Source organism: Delphinus delphis, chromosome 11, assembly GCF_949987515.2.
Source record: "Delphinus delphis chromosome 11, mDelDel1.2, whole genome shotgun sequence".
Lineage (NCBI taxonomy): Eukaryota > Metazoa > Chordata > Mammalia > Artiodactyla > Delphinidae > Delphinus > Delphinus delphis.
The window spans coordinates 84,184,047-84,198,451 of NC_082693.1; the positions used below are offsets into that span (position 1 = coordinate 84,184,047).

Consider the following 14,405-nt stretch of genomic DNA (forward strand, 5'->3'; position numbering starts at 1 on the left):
CCTCTCTCACTGCTGCCTAGGCAGACCTCGATAAATGTCATTTTTATTCCCTTTTCCTTCCTCTGAAATCCCGTGGGATTTCTCAGTATAGAACTCATTTGGCATAACTGTGCCCCCTTGTTTTGATAGTTCTTTATGGAATAGGTCGTGAGCCCCCATATAATGGCGTGTCCCGGAGGGGTGGAGCTGCCTCTCTTCTCTGTCCCTCATCAGCATCACCACCCCACCTTGTGTGCAGTAATATTGGAATGATGGCCAGCCCTCTAGGTGCCAGGTGTCATGTATTGCATTATCTCATTTGATGTTTATAACAACCCTCAGAAAGTGTGTGCTGTTCTCCTCACTTCTCAAAGGAGGCCACTGAGGGTCCTCATGGCTGGGTAGCTGGATTGAGGAAGAAGTTTATGTGGACACAGAGATCCATGGCTGCGCATCAACTGATTCAAGTTCACGGCTTAGCCTCTGGGCTGCAGTGGCTCATTAAGGAGCTCCTTTTCTACCTGTCCATTGGACACTGTGGTCCCCTATGTTAGGGCCACCATGAACAGTTGTGCAGGTTGTTCCCTGCCTAGAGGTGCCTGGTCTGGTGGTGGAGTAGGGCTGAAATCCAACCCACTTCACTTCCCAAACTATGCACCCCTCTTTGGTCTTGCAAACGATCAAAGGAAAAGGTACCTTGTTCTCTATTTGCAGAGGCTTCATGATCACATATTGTTATGTGACATGAACCTATGTACCAGAGAGCAGCAAGTCCTACCAAGGCAGGCTAACAGAATTTTGGGGCTTCCTTTCCCAGGTTCTGGTTCCCCAAAGAGGTCTAACTGGCTCCTTACCAAACCTACTCACCCGGCTGGACCAGATGCCTGACTATTCCATCTTCCGGGGCTACATCATTGCAAGTACCACGTCCTCTGCATGACCCTCTGCTCGGGTTACCTGGGAACAGAAGTCCCTCACGTGCTCCTGTCTCTTTCCATCACAGCAACATAATCTGGCAAGTTCGATCGAGGCTGCTGACACTTACACGGTGTTTGCTCCAAACAACGACGCCATTGAGAGTTACATCCGGGAGAAGAAGGTCACAACTCTGGTAGTATCAGCAATAATAACCTGGGAAATTATTTCCTGGAAATTCAAACACTTAAAGTTTTTCAGTCCATCAACCATGTACCATTTCACTCTTTCATCAAAACTTCCTTGTCGATATCCAGATATTTAACGTAAACTTGAGCAGAGACTCTCTCATACCCGAACCTCCCCCAAGCCAGAGCTACTCATATATTGAGTTCGTACCCCTGGAAGCACACACTCAGGCTCACATACACAAGGATGAAGGCATCCCAGGAACCTGGAAACATCTTCATGGCCACCCCTCCTCCCCTCCCTGGCTTCTCCCAGGTCCCATGCAGTGAGCTGTCAGCAGCTGAGACCTAGAGGGAGTGCACTGTCTCTGTCTTCCTCCTATTCTCCCCGTCTCTGTCTTCCCTGATTCCTAACATCTGGGGCTGAACAGTCAGAACTTGTCAAAAGACTTCGTGAAATAATTGAAAGCTCCAGTCCTGTCACTCTCTGGCTCAAAACCCTTGGGTGGATCTCCATTTCCTGAATGACTAAGTCCAAGCTACCTCCCCAGCTTCTTAGGGTCTCCATAAACTGGCCACGAGTACCTTCTATTCAGTGCTGGCGCCAGAATTTCCATTTAGAAGGATCCCAGGGGTGCCCTGCACCCAGCCCCAAGTTTAAAGCTGTAACTGCACAGCAAGCACGCTGTTTTCACTTCTCTCTTTATATAGGGTGACTGAGATGAGGATGCTAAGGAGATGGGGGCTGATACTTGAAGTCCCGCTAAGCCACCCTTGGGCCCACTGCTGTCTCCCATCCATTCTCTGCAGATACCATGTGGTCTAACCAGAGTGATGTCATACAGACCCTAAAGAAAGCAAAGGCATGTTCAGTACCTTGCTCCTATCTACACAAACAAACACACACACACCCCTGCCCCCTCAGTCAGGAAGGCTGCCCTTCCTCCTTCGATGCCTCCTGAAACCTCCCCACCCATTCTTTTTTTTTTAACATCTTTATTGGAGTATAATTGCTTTATGATAGTGTGTTAGTTTCTGCTTTATAACAAAGTGAATCAGCTATACATATACCCATTCTTCAAGTCCAGTCTCACCTCCTCAGACAAGCTGGCTCTGGCCCCTGAGCTGCAGAAAATCTCTCCTGCCTCTGAATTCAGACCATTAGTACGCCCTTCAGCACTTACACACCTGGTATAAGGAACTGTTTTTTCAGGCAGGTGTGTCTTAGCTCTCCAATTGGATGAAAACTCTGTGAAGGGAGGAACCGTGTGTTAGGCTTTTGTAACTGCCGTGTTGAGCAAGCAGGACTCCTGGGATGGAAGTGGAAGTCCTCTTCACTGTGTCTCCTCACCCCCAGCCCTTTGAACCTGTTCAGTGGGGAATATTCTTCTCCTGCCCTGGGATAAACCCTCAGGCAATCCCGCAGCCTTTTTTTTTCTTTTTTTAACATCTTTATTGGGATATAATTGCTTTACAATGGTGTGTTAGCTTCTGCCTTATAACAAAGTGAATCAGCTATACATATACATATGTTCCCATATCTCTTCCCTCTTGTGTCTCCCTCCCTCCCACCCTCCCTATCCCACCCCTCCAGGTGGTCACAAAGCGCCGAGCTGATCTCCCTGTGCTATGCGGCTGCTTCCCACTAGCTATCTACCTTACGTTTGGTAGTGTATATATATGTCCATGCCACTGTCTTGTTTTGTCACAGCTCGCCCTTCCCCCTCCCCATATCCTCAAGTCCATTCTCTAGTAGGTCTGTGTCTTTATTCCTGTCTTACCCCTAGGTTCTTCATGACATTTTTTTCCCTTAAATTCCATATATATGTGTTAGCATACAGTATTTGTCTTTCTCTTTCTGACTTATTTCACTCTGTATGACAGACTCTAGGTCTATCCACCTCATTACAAATAGCTCAATTTCATTTCTTTTTATGGCTGAGTAATATTCCATTGTATATATGTGCCACATCTTCTTTATCCATTCATCCGATGATGGGCACTTAGGTTGTTTCCATCTCCAGGCTATTGTATATAGAGCTGCAATGAACATTTTGGTACATGACTCTTTTTGAATTATGGTTTTCTCAGGGTATATGCCCAGTAGTGGGATTGCTGGGTCATATGGTAGTTCTATTTGTAGTTTTTTTAAGGAACCTCCATACTGTTCTCCATAGTGGCTGTACCAATTCACATTCCCACCAGCAGTGCAAGAGGGTTCCCTTTTCTCCACACCCTCTCCAGCATTTATTGTTTCTAGATTTTTTGATGATGGGCATTCTGACTGGTGTGAGATGATATCTCATTGTAGTTTTGATTTGCATTTCTCTAATGATTAATGATGTTGAGCATTCTTTCATGTGTTTGTTGGCAGTCTGTATATCTTCTTTGGAGAAATGTCTATTTAGGTCTTCTGCCCATTTTTGGATTGGGTTGGGTTTTTTTTGCTATTGAGCTACATGAGCTGCTTGTAAATTTTGGAAATTAATCCTTTGTCAGTTGCTTCATTTGCAAATATTTTCTCCCATTCTGAGGGTTGTCTTTTGGTCTTAGCCTTTCTGCTTCCCCAGAAAGTCCTATCATCACTGTAAGTCACAAACACCGTCTCAATTAAGTAAAAAAAAAAAAAAATCCAGCTCCTTGTAAAAATCGACATTTTGAATTGAATTTAGAATTAAATCTTCTTTCCTCACTGCTCCATGCTGGGCTTTGTCCAGAAAGGAAACTAGAGGAGGGGGTTTGGTCCTTGAATCAATCAAGGTCCATCAGAGGGTGGCAGGAGGGATAGACTGGGAGTTTGGGATTGATATGTACACACTGCTGTATTTAAAATAAAATGCCTTTCCATGAAAAAAAAATCAGTATGGAAAGGTAAAAATGATAGCTAAAAAAAAAAAAAAAATCAAGGTCCATCAGGAGACGGAAACCATACCAGAGAGAATTCAATGTTATGAATTGTTTATTGGGTATAAAATTACATAAATATAATTGAAAGGTAAAAAATATAAAGGTATATAAAGGTATATAAATATATATAAGGTATATAAAGGTATATAAATAAAATATATAAAGGTATATAAATATAATTGAAAGGTAAAAAAGAGATAGCATAGAAGCATCTATAACCCCAAAGGCTGGGAGAACAGAGGAAAGAGGTCAGAACAACTAAACGTCAGAAATCTGGAGGAGCCTGGAGGAGCTGTAACGCAGACCTCTGAGGCTTGAGGCTTGTGGCTCTGACATTGGAGGAGGGTCCCTGGGGTCCAAGACCCAGGCGTCTCGGAGATGCCATTGCCCAGCTGGTGCTGGCGTCTTGGGAGAAGGGGGACATGATAAGGCCAGTCTGGGAGTGACAGGCCTCTGCCGCTCGGATCCAGCTGCTGCTGGCAGGGCGATGAAGTGCAGCTGGGGTGATGCCCCCAGGACCAGGAAGCATGCAGGAAGAGGAGATCCCTCTAACAGGCCTCACGGTCTCCCTCGAGCACTTTCCACTGGTGGCGCCAAACAGGAGACCTGGCAGAGGAGAAGCGTGGGCTGTGGTCCCAGCTCCACCGCAGAAAGAGTGTAGAGGGTGGTTTGGAGCTGAGACAGTAATTCACCATCTCTCCTTCCCCATGTGACGCTTCTATTTCCTTTCCTGATCTTACTGAATTCAGCTTTGGTCTCACCGGGTTTGCAGTTAGGACCTGTTGATGGTCGGGAAGAGATGTTAAGAGGGTAGGAAGTTCTTATCTAACTGGTGCCGTCTTGAGATGCCATTGCTCGCTCGCTCTCTGATGGGTTCTTTGGAGACCCCACCCATCCCTGGTGGTCTCTGACTGCAGTTCCCCCCACCTGTGTGCATGCGTCTCTTCCTACAGCCACTTTTTTTCCCAGTGGACCCTCAGCGTCCAGAGGTCACCTCCAGCCTTTCCCCTGGGGAGGCCCGTCTGCCCTTCCAGAAAGCCATCCAGGATAGGACCTGAGGCACCAGCTCTCTCAGACACGGCCAACCCTCTGGTCCACAGGACACCTGTACTCTCTTGTCCCATGTCAGTGCTGGGAGTGCAGGCCTGTCTCCGTGCGGTGACAGCCTGCCCCCTCCGCTGGGGGTCAACCTGCCAGCAGTCCCTGGCACAAGATTGCTCAGGCCTGAGTGACACCCCACAGACTACCCTGTCTGCAGAGGACACAGATCAAGCCCTTTGAAATACCCCATTGAGCCTCCTCTCATGACCCCTGAGGTGAAAGGCAGGCTGGGGTGTGAGGACTCTCTTCACAGCTGTTCTCACCAAAGAAATCAACTTTAAAATCCCCCCCAACCTTTTCTGCCCTCACTCTGGGTTTTAGGGTCCCGTAGTGAGTTCCTGACCATCCTACATGGAAAGTCTGCAGGTTCCCCAAGGTGATCTGTCTCGGGTTTGGTATTTATTATCTACTGTGCCCTGATGCCTCGGGTGAAATTTCCAGTTCAACAAGCTATTGCTCTTAAACCCCACGGTGCCTGGACATCAGGGTCGCCCAGTAAGTGCCCGGGGACCGGCTGATTTGTGGGTTGACTTTCCCTTCTGTGTGTTGTCCAGGAGGAGGACGTACTCAAGTATCACGTGGTCTTGGAGGAGAAACTGCTGAAAAATGACTTGCACAACGGCATGCATCGGGAGACCATGCTGGGCTTCTCCTACCTCCTTGGCTTCTTCCTCCGCGATGACCAGGTGCGATCCTTTCCCTTAAAACCCACAGGCGGGTGTCCTAGCTCCATGTCCGTCATCACTTTTGCGTTGCATAATCTCCCCAGCACTTCCTAAGCCTTCTCTACAGAAGACAGTTGTCTGTGTTTCACCGTAAAGTAATGACTCAGCCAGACTGGGAAGCTCCCCTTCCCCTTCCCCGTCACCAAATCATCAGTGTGGCCTGGCTGACGATGGGATTGAATCCCAGCAGTCACAGGTGCCCTTCAGTTCTGATTCCTAACAAACAAACAGCCCCCCAAGCCACCTCCAAGAGGGAAGGGAACCCGGCAGCAAAACCTGACGCCCAGGAAGTGGCACTGGCCCCAGGGTATAAGGAGCCTCACGGACTCCAGCAGCTAAATGAATAAACATTATTATCATTGCTTGATCATACAGACTGCAGACCTCGGACCAACTGACCCCCATACCAGTATTCCAGTATTAATCTCACACAACCCCTAAGTACTTAAAGTGTTTAGAATTCGTAGAAAGAATTGAGACTAAATACATATTTTAAGTATTTCAATATAAAATTCTTTGTACCTACTTCAAACATCAATCAATCTGAAAATTCAACAAGAAATTCACTACATAACTCTAGTATACATTCTCATAAGAAAAATTAATAAAAACAAATGATTATTTAGGATAAACTAAGCACTATATTAAAGTAAAGAAAGTTTAATTGCAAATTTTTAAGCAATAATAATTGGTCCCTGTAAAAAAGTGCAGTTTTGAAAATAATTTTCTCAGTGTTATCATCATTGAAGTACAAGTGAATTTTGTGTACAGTTTTTCTTTCAACATGCTTGGGTTAAAAAAAACAAAGTCTTCATGGTTCTTCATTACTTAGGGAATAATCTAACTCCAAATATTTCCCTCTGACTCCTATAAATAATCCTACCTATTGTGCAATAATTTTGAGGAGATCCTTTCAAATACATTTTCTTTTTTTTTGCAGGTAAGGCAATTTTTGTTGGTAAAGACCTTACATTTTTGTTTTTAATCTATGTCATCTTTTATTTCATCATGTAGAGCTGAATATTCCAGTGCAGTTAGTTGAATCAGTTTTGATTCTGTAACATTTATTTTTCATGTGTTTGGAAAGTCTTTGATCTAGAGCTTTTTTTTTTTTCCTTTCTACAATAGAGGCTTTATCTTACAGTAAACAAATAGTTCGATCTTACAGTAGAGGCTTTGCTTTTATTGATAACTCATTTACTCTCAGGACAAAGAAGATGTAGAAAAATGCTCTCTGAGTAAACTTGTGTTCAGCTCAAAATTTTAATGCAACCCGTAATTCTTCGAATACATCTCACAATAAAAATGATTCAGACTTTTTCTAATGCCAAATCAACAGTATTACAGCATCCAAAGTTCTGCCATTTTGATATTTTAAAATAGCTCAACGTCTTGGAATTCTACAAATTTGTTTTGCAATAACCGTTTGACGCCACAAGTAAGGCCCCCTGCTTCTTTTCCGAGTCTACACGGACCCTGGACCACTTCTGTGGACCTTAGCCGTGATTTATCCCAACGTCCAGTGGAAATTCGCTTGACTCCAAGTAAATCATCAGGGACTTTAACAGTCAGTGGAAGTTCAAATTTAAACACTTAGCAGAGTCATTTTAACCGTGACGCAGTGGGGAGTTTGAGAGATGTTAATCATTTTTAAACCCTTATGAGATATGAAGTTGACATCTGTTTAGTACAATAAAGAATTCCCTCTTCTCCCAACCTCAGCCCTGCTACACACCCCCCACACACACACCACCCCCCAATTTTTCAAACAACCATTTGTTTTCAGTTATATTAGTTATATTAATGAATGAATGAATGGCTTTACTTATTTTGCTAAGCAATCATTAAGGTATGCTCCCATTTAAAAAATCGAAACAAAACAAGTTACAATTCAAAGTTGAATTTAATTTGGCAACATTTAGAAATTTCGTTCCCGTGTCTTAGATGCTTAGGGACACGCAAGGCAAAGACAATACAAACATACCATGAACTCCTAAGAAGCCCCAAGGGAAACATGGTATGGTAATGCAGACCTCAGAGCAGTCTCCTCACGCTGGGAAATAATGCTATCTGGTGGAACACTTTTTACAAACTCTAAAACACTCAAATATGCTAGTTGTTTTTATTCTTATATAACAGCCACTTAGCCTTACTTAGGGGTGCTTGCAAATGAACCAGGAAGTAGAGATACGCTAAAAGGACACTGAGTTTCGTTCTCCATGTCTTGGCTTTGGAAGGCATCCACACCTCCTGGACCACCAATAACCAGCACAGCCAAGCACATCCATCGTCCATGGAGCCGATTTATCAGGGGCACTAACATAACGATCATGACTCAGAATTTTTAAACAATAAAAACCGATCATTTGAAGGGTGGAGAGAAACCTTAGAGATCATCTAGAACAACCTCTTCCTTTTACAAAAGGGGAAATTGAGATTCACAGAGGAAAAGCAACTAGCCCAAGGTCACACAGCTGGAAGGTGTCAGATGCACGACTGTCACTCAGACTCCCCTCTCCTAGGGCAGAGCTCTCTCCACTACACTGTGCTACCTGCCAGGTGACTTTTGGAATATCTCCTAGGCCGTTGTCATATTGATATCCTCCAATCCCCATCGTCCTTATTTCCCTTAAAATCACTGTAGTAAAAACTTACAGTTAACCCTCTGTTCACAGCTCTACGTAAATGAGGCTCCGATAAACTACACCAATGTAGCCACTGACAAGGGAGTGATCCATGGCTTGGGGAAAGTTCTGGAAATTCAGAAGAATAGATGTGATATTAATGACACTACTATCCTACGAGTAAGTTCTATCCGAGGCCAATGATGAGCTAAAGAGTGTTGACTTATTTTTTATAATTTTGAGCATAGGACTCATCTATCAGAGTATCTCAATTCAGTTCAAAACACACTGCATGAGGGCTTCCCTGGTGGCGCAGTGGTTGAGAGTCCACCTGCCGATGCAGGGGACACGGGTTCGTGCCCCGGTCCGGGAAGATCCCACATGCCGCGGAGCAGCTGGGCCCGTGAGCCACGGCCGCTGAGCCTGCGCGTCCAGAGCCTGTGCTCCGCGACGGGAGAGGCCACGACAGTGAGAGGCCCGCGTACCGCAAAAAAACAAACAACACTGCATGAACATCTCTAAATGCCAAGGAGCATACTTGGCTGTGGCTCCACAAAGATAAATAAGACATGACCCCTGCCCTCAGTGGGCTCACAGTCTAGCGCCTTGAAAGGCTGCCTGGAGGGTTATGTTGTGGAGGGAGGAGGCTTCTGGAGCCACCAGCCTTCCTCAAAGGGAAAACGTGCCACACCCAGCACAGGCACGGGAGCGGGGGAGGCAGGGTGTGGTGCACCCATGACAGGATTTGGCCAAGCCTGGTCTAGCAGCAGAGACAATATGGAAATGGGTCATTTCAGTATAATATAGGATGCAGTAATGGAGACTTTTTAGTCCATGAGATGGTGTAGGGTCTCTCAATAATAGTAATAACTGCTGAAATTTACTGGGCACTTTTTATGTGCCAGGCACTGCTCTAAACATTCTACATGTATTAGGTAACCCTCACAACACCCTTCAACGCAGGTACTATTACTCCGCCCATTTTTCAGATGGGGAAAAATGAGCCCCAGAGAGGTTGAGTAACACCCGCAGTGTCACAGAGCTAGCCAGTGTCAGGGAAGGCGTTCAAATCCAGGCAGTCTGGCCCTAGAGCCAGAACTGTGAACGACCACACAATACTGTCCAGTAGGTGCCAAGTTAAGAACTAGTCACATTGGTCTCCTTCTGTTTTAGGAACAGGCTGCACTTAAAAGTGCCTGTCATTCTTAACTCGTGCTCTTTTATTTACGATAGTGAATATTATCTCCACGCGGACCCCATGGCTGGGCGCTGGGCGTGATGCATCCTTTAGTCTCTGAATCCGGCCCAATCCACTGAGTAGTGGGTTTTCAATAAATGAGAGTTGTTGTTAAAGGAATTAGGATTTAAGTGAGTTAAGACCCCCCCACAGGTTACAAGATTATGAGCATCTGGAGTGTATAGTAGAGAAAGTGATGCTCCAGTGTCCACAACCCGAAGTAGTTGAAGTGTTTGTCTCAAAGGACATTAAAGAGGTTGACCAGACGAGCTTCTGGTTTTCAGTTTTATAGCCTAAAACCTCCAGCGCCATGTCTGGAAAATATTTGTAGCCTCATTTTGCACTAAATGTAATAACCATGAGATATTCACTTTGGTTGTGTTTTACTAAGGGAAAGTGTGGGAAGTGTCCCCAGCAGCCGATCTGCCCGTTTGGAACTAAACCACTAGTAAGTATTTTGTCTGCTTTGATAAAACTGTTTCTGGATCCCAGGGAGGTCCAAATTAGAAAATGCGTCTCAAGCACGACTCATTTCACTGCTTTCATTCCTTCACTTGATTTTAATTTAATCTTACCTTCTTACCTTATATGCATCTTTCTAAAGTCTTAAATCCATTTTTTTTGGACCAAAGCAAAAATTTAATTAATACATAAATAGAAACAAGGGTTCATCTCAACCAACGCCCAGTGCAGGAAGGGATTTTTCACTTTCTACATCTTTCATATTCCAGTAGCTGGTTAAAGACAGGAGCAAGAAAGCTTATCAAAGGAGGCAAACTCCATATCCAACTCGGTATCCAACCTGGAGGAGTCCCACCTTCCCGATTCCCTTTACAGTTGAAGTTACAACCAACTTTCTCTAAGAAACACATGACAGACCTGCGGGGAGGTAGACATGTCTTTGAATTAACTACCCATCTGTATTTCTTATAGCTGTTTATTGCAAGAGCTAGCTCTGATGATGCTCCAACCATTACAAAGGATCAACTCTCATGTACCTTCCGTTGCATAATAGTAATTTATAGCTAACAATGCTGACTCTTCTCACTTGAGTTTGCATTTAATCTTGTATATTAGAAGTCTTTGTAAGCAGCCTTAATCTTGGCTCAGACCAAGGCAGAATATCAACCAATAAATAAACAGAAACCAAGCCCCATCTCAACGTGGAATGTTGGAAGGACGTTTTCATCTGATTGACTCTGTGATTCTTCCTAACTTGAAATGGTTCTAAAGAAAAGTTCTTTTTACATCGTACTACCATAAGGGATAATTATCTGAATTTTGCCACCTGGTATTCTGGCAGCCAACATTGTGATTTTGCATTTTCTTTCTTATGAAACAGCTCCAAGAAGCCAGCCCCCTCCTTTTCCAGAACATTTCAGTTAGAGAGACAGCAATGTGCCACCCACCTACTTGCTTTTAGAGATTGGAAAGCTTTGTTCTAACTGAAAAGCTGATATAATCATTATTATTTCATAGGGTGCAGAGACGAAGAGATGTCTCTATACCATTTATTTCATGGGCAAGCGATCCCTGTTCATTGGGTGCCAGCCAAAGTGTGTGAAAACTGTCACTGTGAGTATAATGATTTAATAAGCCTTCTAACTACTGCAGCAGCATTGAGAAATGTAATCATGTGTTATACTTTTCAAAGTGCCTTTCCATGTTTTTTTTTTTTGGCCGCTCGTTGCTGCACACAGGGTTTCTCTAGTTACAGTGAGCGGGGGCTACTCTTCGTTGCAGCGTGCAGGTTCTCATTGCGGTGGCTTCTCTTGTTGTGGAGCACGGGCTCTAGGCATGCGGGCTTCAGTAGTTGTGGCACGTGGGCTCAGTAGTTGTGACGGACGGGCTTAGTTGCTCCACGGCATGTGGGATCTTCCCGGACCAGGGATCAAACCTATGTCCCCTGCATTGGCAGGTGGATTCTTAACCACTGTGCCACCAGGGAAGTCCCCCTTTGCATGTATTCTTTCTGCCACCTCCCCTTCCTCCTTATCATCTTCATTACCACTGTCTTTCAGAGTAGTAGCGGTAGCACTAAAATTCAGGACAGCTCTGCAAGTCAGCCCATTGGTGAAAGCTGCAATATTCTGTTGCCTGATGAAGAAAAAGAGGGGGGCTTCCCTGGTGGCGCAGTGGTTGAGAGTCCGCCTGCCGATGCAGGGGACGCAGGTTCATGCCCCGGTCTGGGACGATCCCACATGCCGCGGAGCGGCTGGACCCGTGAGCCATGGCCGCTGAGCCTGCGCGTCCGGAGCCTGTGCTCCGCTATGGGAGAGGCCACAGCAGTGAGAGGCCCGCGTAACGCAAAAAAAAAAAAAAAAAGAAGAAGAAGAAATAGAGGGACTGAGAGGCTAAGAGGATCTCCCTGTTCTCACAAACGCCCCGTGAGCGAAAGAGACAGGAAATGGGCAGCTCTCCAGGGAACGAACAGGTGCACCTGGTCATTTAGAAAGCGGGACCCCAGAGCTAGGCACCTCTGACCTGTAATTTTGGAATCTGCAGGAAAGTCTTTATAATGTACTGTCCTGCTGCTTTTGCCGAAGACTAGACGCAGCCTCTGCCTATGCTGCAGAGGCAGCTGATTTGGCCCTTAAGTTGCGGAGCTTGCAGCTGCAGGAGATCTTGTGTTTTAACGCACTCAAGAATAAAGGCAGGCGCAAGCGAGCAGATATCCTGCAGGGCTTCCCTGAACTCAAAGAGAGTCATTCATGGAATGTCAAAGGTCTCACCCACCTCCCAACCTTCAGTACCAGGTGAAATAACACACAACGCAAAGGTGCCAGGTTTGGGGATGGCGAGGGCCCCTCTGGCATCACTTGCATTGTTTTTACTTTGTTCCTGCTGCCCCTCTTCTTTCTCGCTTTTCTTTGTCCTCTCCCCCTGCTTGCCTTTTTCCTTCCCCTCCTTCCTGCCTCCTCGGCAGAAGCCTCCACGCGGCTCCTGGCACGCCTGGAAATTGCATAGCCTCACCTGGTTCTCGGGGGCTGCTCTCCCCATCCCTCCCAACCCCTCCATGAGGGATCAAAGCTACGGACACACATCCAGTCCCACCTGCAGGATGTCCACACCATGGCTGGACAAAACCAAAGGATGGATGTGTGGCCTTGTCCAAGCCCAGCCTGGTCCTTCTGTTTCAGACGAGAGAATGCTGTGCGGGCTACTTTGGTCCCCAGTGCCAGCCCTGCCCAGGAAAAGCCGAGAACGTCTGCTTTGGGAACGGAATCTGTTTGGACGGAGTCAACGGCACGGGCACGTGTGTGTGTGGCGAGGGCTTCAGCGGGACAGCCTGTGAGACCTGCATGGAGGGCAAGTACGGCATCCACTGCGACCAAGGTGCGCACCCTCCCTGACCCAGGCAGGCTGCCCGAAACCAGCCGGAAATGCAGGAGAAAAGAGTGATTCGGCACGTGCTCCCTCACCAGCCTGTCTGGGGAGGTGGGGGCAGACTGGAATCCCGCCCATTATCATGTGAATTACAAGAACTTCTGTGTTGTGTAATTTGCAATGGGCACTGATTCCAAACATGTTCAGTTACTAACCTGGACTTATCAACCCTCCCCAATCGCTCACTGACATTCTCCAACTCAGCCACATTTCTGTATTTGCCTGCGTGTGCCGGTCCTCTGTGGGTACGCTCTGTTTTGGACATTGCTTGATCGTTTGAAAAGCAGATCTGTGCACATCATCTCATTTAACCCATACAGGAGCCGTGTATAGTTGAGTATTCGTATCCCCGTTTTACAAATGAGGACTTAAGGCAAAGAGGTTGAATGACTTCCCCCAAGGTCACACCTGATGAGATTGGAATGCACACCCTGCTTCCCTCCAAAGCTTCGTTCTTGAATCCTGTCCCTTACGTGAAGGTCACTCTATTGATTCATCCTCTGCCGGACACATGCTTTACGTTGTCTTCACAAAAATCATGATCTGTTTTAGCCGAATCATCTGCATTCTCTCACCCTGACTTTCTCGTGCCCAGGGATACACACCTCTGAGCGGGCTGACGTGGAGAAGGGGTTTTCTAATCCATGATGGGAAAACAAAGCATTTTTTTCTACTTTGTATTAAAAACTACATATTTGACCTGGCTATCGCTGTTTTCTCAACAGCTAGTCCAAGCCAAACAAAATCAATATATAATTGAGTCATTATAATCGGATCGTATAATATATAATTGGCATTATAGTGCTGATTTTTTTCTGTGTTATATGGAAGAATTATCTGCTTGCATTTATGCAGGATTTCCTAACCTAGGATCCACAGATGACCCTCATGGGGTCCAGCACACCCCCAAGGTTGAATGCTTTCTTCTGAGGAAGGCATCCTTAACTTTCATCCAGTTCTCAAAGAGGTTCACAGTGTTGCTGCGTAACCAAGGAATCGGCATTTCTGTGTTGTCCAAGAAGGTGGTGGTGCACCGGCTTTATAGGAACCGAGTGGGCTTCTCTCTGAAGCCTACTCTCAGGGGACAAACATGACTGCGTCCCAAATGGGTCCCGTATAACCACGATTCCTCAGATAACCTCAGCCAAAAACACTCTCACACTGCTTGGGTCACTGGCCCACAGTGCTACACGGTCCCCAGACGGTGGTCTTTGTTGAAGCATGACCTAATTCACCTGTTAGCTCCCTCCTATGCCCCCGCCCTTCCTGGGAATCCACCCCCCAAACCCATGAGCTACAACGATCATCTAGAACCAGACAGTAGAATTACGTGCACCGAAGT

At 45.9% G+C, this 14,405-nt stretch overlaps 1 protein-coding gene across 2 annotated transcripts in view; it reads left to right on the forward strand.

Annotated features, from left to right (window-relative positions):
- Window positions 1–14,405, forward strand: part of STAB2 (stabilin 2) — a 162,721-nt gene that overhangs the window by 97,069 nt on the left and 51,247 nt on the right. For both annotated transcript variants that reach the window (XM_060025489.1, XM_060025488.1), the window contains 7 exons: window positions 797–895; window positions 983–1,090; window positions 5,645–5,776; window positions 8,491–8,619; window positions 10,068–10,124; window positions 11,156–11,251; window positions 12,817–13,012. In XM_060025489.1, the coding sequence (XP_059881472.1) occupies window positions 797–895; window positions 983–1,090; window positions 5,645–5,776; window positions 8,491–8,619; window positions 10,068–10,124; window positions 11,156–11,251; window positions 12,817–13,012 (817 nt within the window). The remainder of the gene's footprint in view (window positions 1–796; window positions 896–982; window positions 1,091–5,644; window positions 5,777–8,490; window positions 8,620–10,067; window positions 10,125–11,155; window positions 11,252–12,816; window positions 13,013–14,405) is intronic.